The 8,155-nt window shown below is 33.5% G+C and overlaps 2 protein-coding genes across 3 annotated transcripts; both read right to left on the bottom strand.

The window, feature by feature from the left end:
* Window positions 1-935: 935 nt before the first annotated feature.
* On the bottom strand, window positions 936-3,041 carry LOC148204203 (uncharacterized). Its single transcript, XM_088107863.1, has one exon. The coding sequence runs from the start codon at window positions 3,039-3,041 to the stop codon at window positions 936-938; it is 2,106 nt and encodes a 701-aa protein (XP_087963989.1).
* Window positions 3,042-3,737: 696 nt separating this feature from the next.
* Window positions 3,738-6,930, bottom strand: FLDH (NAD(P)-binding Rossmann-fold superfamily protein). 2 transcript variants are annotated; one of them, XM_088107304.1, is made up of 5 exons: window positions 6,439-6,930; window positions 6,239-6,367; window positions 5,970-6,134; window positions 5,529-5,834; window positions 3,738-4,273 (listed from the first exon to the last, which is right to left on the bottom strand). In XM_088107304.1, the coding sequence occupies exons 1-5, from the start codon at window positions 6,694-6,696 to the stop codon at window positions 4,178-4,180; spliced, it is 954 nt and encodes a 317-aa protein (XP_087963430.1). In that variant the 5' UTR covers window positions 6,697-6,930; the 3' UTR covers window positions 3,738-4,177. The 2 variants fall into 2 exon arrangements, with proteins under 2 accessions (XP_087963430.1, XP_087963429.1); XM_088107303.1 differs by having other exon boundaries at window positions 3,738-4,650; window positions 6,439-6,927.
* Window positions 6,931-8,155: the final 1,225 nt, after the last annotated feature.

The following is an 8,155-nucleotide window of genomic DNA, read 5'->3' on the forward strand; positions in this document are numbered from 1 at the left end:
AACTTTGTTTGTTTACTTGAAAAATAAAATATTTTATATTGGCTTTCATGAAATACATCTAAATAGATTACATTATAAACTTTTATAAAGACAAAATTATCATGAAACTCCAAATTTTAAAGTACAATTTTTTTTCATAATAACATTTTTTTTTTATTTGAAGAGACCTGAAATCAAAACAATACTCCTAGATTAACAAAACTTGTGTCCATTAATTTTTATAACACATCAGAATCCTAAAAAACAATGAAGTTAATTTACTAACTCATTGATACAATATGGGTGAACCAAAAAAGGGATTACTAACATTGTAACATGATAACTTTTTGGCAAGTATACCAAATCGTTACAAGTAATACAGTGATAAATAAAGTATCGTTCTCCTCAGGGAATTTGTGTTACGTTATTCAATTAAAATTTATTTATCAAAATCAATTGAACAACAAAATATAGGTGAATTAACAGTTTCAAGCTAGATGACAATTTTAAATTGAAATTAAAATTTAAAGAAAGCTTCATTGGAATTGACTTCATGACCACATTACAGTGACTAATCTGAGCAATATAACTTGCGTTCACACATCAACATCACAGTATCTTGGTTTAATTCCTTAAAACAAGTTCTAAAGAATTATGTTCAATTATTAATTCCTTAAGTAATTAAACATAAACTTTGCATTAAGAACGATGTTATTGATGACCAGGAGAATTGAAACTATTCCTAGCATCTTTCCTTCTGGTTGCTTTTCTTGCGTTAATACTCAAATTTACTTCCCAGTACAATTTAAATATAAAAACAAGTTTATTTTACTTCCGTAAAATAAAATAAAAAGTAAACAAGAAAAGCATACGAACACAATTTATATTGAACAGGAAAGATTACATCAAATGTCAGCCATTACAGTCAATTCCAACGAATAAAAGTTTAGCCTATCCTAGACATCACAAACATACTCATTTCTGCAATTCCTTGCATGATGTGCAGTCTTGATGTCTTCAGAGAGGTCTCCTGATGGTCTCCAGAGCAGTTCTTCTCCACCAAATCTATTTTCCACTACACCGTAAGGATGCTTAATGGACCTATCTGCCATTTGCAAGATCATTCTTGTTGACTTAACTTCAAGGCCACCAATCTTTTTGAGCATAGATAGGGGCATCAAATTAATGCTAGCCCCTAAGTCAACAAGAGCCTTCCCTATATCATGATTTCCAATGGTGCACGGGATAGTGAAACTCCCTGGATCTTTGACTTTTGGAGGTAGAGATTTCTGCATAATTGCACTGCAATTTCCCTGCACTTCAATTGTTTCCTCATCTAAATACTTCTTCTTTTTACTGAGGAATTGCTTCACATATTTTGCATAAGCAGGAATTTGTTGCAGTGCTTCAGTCAGGGGCAAAGTAATCTCAAGTTGATTAAATATCTTCTTGAACCGATCCATTTGTCTTTCCTTATCCTTCTGTGAAGTATTTTTAGGATAAGGAAGTTGCTCCACCAACACTTGCTCTTTTTGTCTTCCAGCTTCATTCCTGTTTCTACATTCTTCTTCTTCAATCACCTCCTTTTGATCATCCTCTATGTGTGCTTCAACCTCTTTATTTGTCGGCTTCTCCTTGGAATCAAACCCCACTTCTTTTCCACTTCTGGTTATTATGACATTACATTCCTCCCTGGAGTGAACTTCATTCTTAGCCACAAATTTCTTTTCAGATGTCTCATCCAACTTCTTTGCAATTTGACTCACTTGTGTCTCCAAGTTTCTAATAGAAGCTTCAGTGCTTTTATGATTGGAGATGGATGCTTGCATAAATTGTTGCAAAGTTTCTTCAAGCTTGGATGTCCTATCAGAAAGAGTAGGTTGTTGTTGAAACTGTTGTTGTGGTGGTCTACTAGAACTAGCCTGACCCATGCTAGGATGAGGTTTCCATCCTTGATTATAATTTCCATAATTACCAGAACGGCCTTGATTTCCCATATAATTGACCTCTTCCTTTGCATTAGACTGAATAGCACACTGTCCATTTTGGTGCTCTCCACCACACAGTTCACATCCTTGCACAGTATGTTGTGCCTGTGATACATTTTGAATTTGTAATTGTGATACCTTTTTCATCAGAGACTCAAGCTGTTGAGTCATAATTTTATTTTGGGCTAATAAGGCATCTTGGGATTGCAACTCAAACATTCCCTTCTTTTGATTTTGTCCTCTCTCACCCTGAACATCATTGTCGCTTGATGCCATATTTTCAATAATTTCATGAGCTTCATCAGGTGTCTTCCACCTAATGTTACCTCCTGCTGAGGCATCTAGCATCAATTTTGTGTGAGATTTTAACCCTCCTAAGAACAGGTTCAATTGAGTGGGGACATCAAATCCATGTATGGGAGTCTTTCTTAACAATCCCTTAAACCTATCCCATGTCTGACTCAAAGTCTCTTCAGGTTCCTGCTGGAAAGAGGATATTTCTTGCTTGCCTTTGTTTATTTTTGATTGAGGGAAATATTTCTGCAAAAACTTTGACACAACTTCATCCCAACCTGTCAGACTTCTCTCAGGAAAAGAATTTAACCATTTCTTGGCATTGCCTGCCAAGGAAAATGGAAAAAGACTAAGTCTGATTGCATCCTCTGACACATTCAACATTTTCACAGTGTTGCAATATTCATTAAAAGTTGCCAGATGATCATAGGGATTTTCGTGTGACAATCCTGAAAACTGATTACTTTGAACAAGATGTATCAATGCTGGCTTCATTTCCATGTTAGCCGCAATTATCACAGGTTTGGCTATACTGTTGAAAGATGTAGGTACAGTCACTGAAGCATAATCTTCCAACGTACGCCTTCTTTGTTCATTATCCTCGTTTTCCTCCATCTTTTTACCCTCTCGGTCAGATGAAGAATAAGCGTTTGAAGACAAGCTGGATTCTCTAGCTTCTTTTTTTTTATTTTCTTTTCTACGCCTACTATTATTTCTACGGGCTGTCCTTTCAATCTCAGAATCAAACAATAAATCCTCAGATTTTGTTCTGCGTGGCATGCAGAACAAAAATCTCCAATGACAAACCCAAGAAATAACAACAGGAACAAAACACAATATATACAGATACACAGAAAACTAAAACAATGAATTTACGGAGATGGGAACAAAATTGAATTTGATAAACAACTAATTAAATAACTAAACAATCAAATTCCCCGGCAACGGCGCCAAAAACTTGATAACTTTTTGGCAAGTATACCAAATCGTTACAAGTAATACAGTGATAAGTAAAGTATCGTTCTCCACAGGGAATTTGTGTTACGTTATTCAATTAAAATTTATTTATCAAAATCAATTGAACAACAAAATAATAGTGAATTAACAGTAGCAACTAGATGACAATTTAAAAATGGAAATTAAAATTTAAAGAACGCTTCATTGGAATTGACTTCATGACCACATTACAGTAACTAATCTGAACAATATAACTTGCGTTCACACATCAACATCACAGTATCTTGGTTTAATTCCTTAAAACAAGTTCTAAAGAATTATGTTCAATTATTAATTCCTTAAGTAATTAAACATAAACTTTGCATTAAGAACGATGTTATTGATGACCAGAAGAATTGAAACTATTCCTAGAATCTTTCCTTCTGGTTGCTTTTCTTGCGTTAATACTCAAATTTACTTTCCAGTACAATTTAAATATAAAAACAAGTTTATTTTACTTCCGTAAAATAAAAGAAAAAGTAAACAAGAAAAGCATACGAACACAATTTATATTGAACAGGAAAGATTACATCAAATGTCAACCATTACAGTCAATTCCAACGAATAAAAGTTTAGCCTATCCTAGACATTACAAACATACTCATTTCTGCAATCCCTTGCATGATGTGCAGTCTTGATGTCTTTAGAGAGGTCCCCCTTTTTTTGATCTCCAGAGCAGTTCTCTAAAATTATTCTCCTCCAGTCTCCTCTCTCTATCCTCCAAAGCACGTCTTTTAAGAGACAGTTTATATCTCATAAAACTGCTCTATTCGCTCAGCGCACAGAAGCAGATTCGCTGTGCGAATTAAAATTAATTCAGCACTCAACTGCACCAACTCGCTAAGCGCACAGCCTCTGGTGCGCTGTGCGAATGCAAGACTTGCAATCTCCAAACTGGCATGATTCGCTCAGCGAACCAATTATGGTGCGCTATGCGAATGGATTCTCCTGGCTCTGCGAATTTTGCTTCTGCTATGCGAGAATTGGCTGACAAATTCACTTTTGTGCAACTTTTCCTGAACAATAATTTACAACACAATCTACTTCCTATTACGACTTTTCACTGAGTAATAACATAAATAATTACAAAATTGAGATCATTTATAAGTGTCAAAACATCTGTTTTTCACACTTATCATAACATGGCATCGTGGCTTATTATTTTGTTTTATTTTTTTGTCTTTTAGAGCAAGATGCAACCCCAAAAGAGTAGTAGCATATGTATATGTATAAAAAAGTGCAGAAATAGTAACTAATATTTGATCAACTTGGAGTTCTTCAACCAGAGCAGTATCTCCGCAAGCCCTTCTTTCAAGCTTCTTGGCCTATAATCTAGCTCACTTTTAGCTTTCTCGCAACAATACTCCCACCGGTGTCTTAGAACATGGACAGTCTGCTCCAACATTTCCACAACAATAAGAACAAGGAATTTGGAATTATGTCTAAGGAATATTTTCGTTAGGATCAGATTTGGAGTTTTTTTTTTTTCAATCAACCCGACCAAACCAATTAAAATTAGATTAAAGTCATTATGTTCAAAATAAATAAATATATTTTTACAATTTTTATTTGAGTTTATTATTTCTTTTATATAAATATTCAATTTTAAATTAACACAAGGTAACCGCATTTTTTTTTTAATTTTTAATAGCTAATTGTTTATTTTATTTAAAATATCTAATTTTTCTAAAGTTATCACTTTGCAAATATCATTAATTTCTTTACTTACAATATAATAAAAAGTTTACATAATAAACATGACAAAATTAAGATATTTGATAATTGTATATAAAATCAAAATAAAATTCAAATTTTGAAATAAAATTAAATTACAAGTTCTTATTGATCTAAAAATAATAATTGATTGAATTTGTTTAAATTGAAAAAATATAATCCTACAACTGAACCAGCTATAGAATTTGAAGTAAAAATAATCAATAATCCAACAACTTTGATTAGTTTGATTTCTGAGTGTTGGATTCATTGAGTAAATCCAACCTATTATTTGAACTAAAATATCTTTATTCAATCTTTACCTCTTAAAAAATCATAAATTATATTAGAACCGTTCATGTATTTCTCCATTATCAAATTTTTCCAACTAAAAAGATAACCCCAACGCAACATCATTTTTTATCATTTATCTCGTTTCCTAAAATCCACTTATTTTCTACCTCTAATCCAAACAGAAGCTTATCTGAGAGTATGTAAAGAAAACAAAAAGCATTAAACCTTGAGAATTAATGTATGGAAAGAGAAGAGAGAACTGACCGGTGGACTGATGAAAGGGAGCTTTCCAGTGATTCTAGAGAATAAAACTGAGAGCCACCCGTATACTTCAATCACCCACAAAGGGATGCTAAACACTGGTTTTTTAGTATCAGTAATCACAGCGGCCATATCAAAAACATGCTTGAACGAAGCATTTTCCCCCGTTAGTAGATACCTACTCCCAACTTTTCCTTTCTTCATTGCTGAAATGTGCCCCTCCACCACATCGTCAACATGACTGAAAGAAAATTTATCGCTTCCATACCCTACGTAACCAGGTAATCGACCACTGAAGCGTTCTACTAGCTATCATCAAATGAATCAAATCCAAATATTAAACATCATGAATTTCATTTAAATGTATATAAAAATCCATGTACCATAGTTCAATCGTATATAGCTAGCCAGGATTCAACAAACCGTAGTAATTTAATCATTTACCATTCGTGCAACAACGTTTCCTGCAGTGACCTTGCCAGGCCCATAGATTACTCCAGGATACAGTAGCACTATTGGCACCCCCTCCGACGCAGCTTGCAGCGCAATTTTATCCGCAGCGGCCTTTGATTTCTCATATTCAGTACAGAAATATTTCTCGTGATGGACCTGCAATTGCAATTGGAATCAGAATCGGACTTCAGAGTATGAGAAAGCTATAAATAAATAAATAAAGGCACAAAACACAGCATCTAGAAGATTCTGAATTGCACTTGATTCTCGTCCGCAACGCCTCCGTCAGTTGGTCCGAGGGCGAAAAACGACGACGTATACAGGAGTTTCTCCACCGTGCGAGTCTCCATCACCGCCGCCAACACGTTTTTCAATCCCCCAACGTTGACCTAACGAAAATGAGGAAAGCGATTGAGAATTGCGGTTCGGTGATAGACGAGCGAGAGTTGGGGGAGCTTACGGAGAAGAATTTGGAGGGGTCGGGAAGCCAGGGTTCGACGAGAGCGGCGAGGTGGAAGACGATGGTGCAGGAGGAGCAAGCGGCGAGGATAGAGGCGTAGTCGGTGATGTCGCCGTGGAAGATTTCGATATCTGGAGAAAGAGAAGAGATATCGCTGGTGGACCTAACCAGAACCCTCACGGAGTAACCCTGCCGGAGCAGCGCGTCGCAGAGTCTTCCCCCGAGGAAACCGGATGCACCGGTCACCAATATCTTCATTGTTCCGGATTCAACCCTGAAGAATTCCCTTTGGTTTTGAAACACTCTTTCTGTTCTCTTCGAGTTGCCAAGAACTGAATTGGAAAAAATAAAATATGAACGGAAACTTATTTATTTCGTATCAGAAAATCAGAGGGAGAAATAATAGTTTGTTGTAGCTCCTGTCAGAAATTTGTTTCCCCCCACTGCTGCCTTGAAATGGAGTGCGTTTTTTTTATTCATAAATGGAATGAAAAATTAGCAAACAATTAGTGATACTATTAAGTTTATGTTCGTATAAATGATGTAACAATAAACTAATATTGTCTTTCTATTTCTTAAATTTTAATTTTAATGAATTTATAATTTGCTTGGTGGAGATCAATAGAGAGCTGACACTTACCAGCAAAATTTAATAAAAAGGAAGGCAAATATGGAGTATAATACTCCTTGCTCCATACTCGCACGTATAAATATATAGTTATTTGTTTAAAATATCTGGTATATTATTATTGATTATTACTTTAATTAATATAATATAGTCTTGAATCCTAAGTGAAGCTTTTAATTTGGTTGAATTTCACGTGATTGGGTGATGCGGCAGACAGACACTTCGGGTGAACGATTATAAGAAAAAGAAAGGACAATGGAATAAGTACCGAAACACATACCAAATTTATCAAAATAGAAATTTGTTAAGAAATTTAATTTTGAATATAAGTTTTATATTGAATAAAAATTATAAAGTTGACGGGTCAGGATGAAGACTCGTTTGTGAAGATGATTTTAAAAAAATTGAATTTCATCTTTGCATATGTGAAGGGATTTGAGAAGTAAGGCACTTGAGCATAAATTATTTCATATAAATATAATTCACTTTTAATTGAATTTTAACGGTGAAATGTTTTTAATAATAATAATTATTTATTAATAATATTAATATTTATCATAATAATTATTATTATTATTATTATAATGATAATAATAATTGTATTTTATTTTATATTAATTATAACTACAAGAACAAAATTATAATCTAGTAATTTTACCTATTAAAATATTTTTTATCTATCACATTCATCAAATCATTTACAAATTTTATCTACAAATTTCTTTACTTTCGTCTTGCAATTTCTTAAAACAAATAACATCACAATCATCTCTCAATCTTTTCGATTTCATCCATTTATTCTTCTTCAATTTATTTTTGAAGCAAATTGGAATTGATGTCAATTATGTATACGTTGGTTGAACAAATATCTAATTGATGTTATTTTTTTTTTATAAAAGTATCTTACCATGATGAATGATGGTACAAGAAGAACACACTCATGGTGTGCAAAATGTCAACAGAAAAATGTACACCTTATAGTGAACTTAACATTAAAGAATAAAGAAGAAGAACTTACTTTAAAAAAACAATTATACAATAGAGTGAAACATGAATAATAACAAATAAAATCATGTTAAAATAATCACT

This window comes from Vigna umbellata, chromosome 2 (genome assembly GCF_029865625.1).
Source record: "Vigna umbellata cultivar VRB3 chromosome 2, Vumbellata_1.0, whole genome shotgun sequence".
Lineage (NCBI taxonomy): Eukaryota > Viridiplantae > Streptophyta > Magnoliopsida > Fabales > Fabaceae > Vigna > Vigna umbellata.

Coding starts and splice junctions, on each gene's coding strand:
- FLDH (XM_088107303.1), bottom strand. CDS start 6,696: ATGAAGATATTGGTGACCGGTGCATCCGGTTTCCTCGGGGGAAGACTC. Junction 6,368..6,438: donor ACCCCTCCAAATTCTTCTCC/GTAAGCTCCCCC, acceptor CATTTTCGTTAG/GTCAACGTTGGGGGATTGAA. Junction 4,651..5,528: donor TCCCTTTCATCAGTCCACCG/GTCAGTTCTCTC, acceptor ATGTTGGAGCAG/ACTGTCCATGTTCTAAGACA.
- LOC148204203 (XM_088107863.1), bottom strand. CDS start 3,041: ATGCCACGCAGAACAAAATCTGAGGATTTATTGTTTGATTCTGAGATT.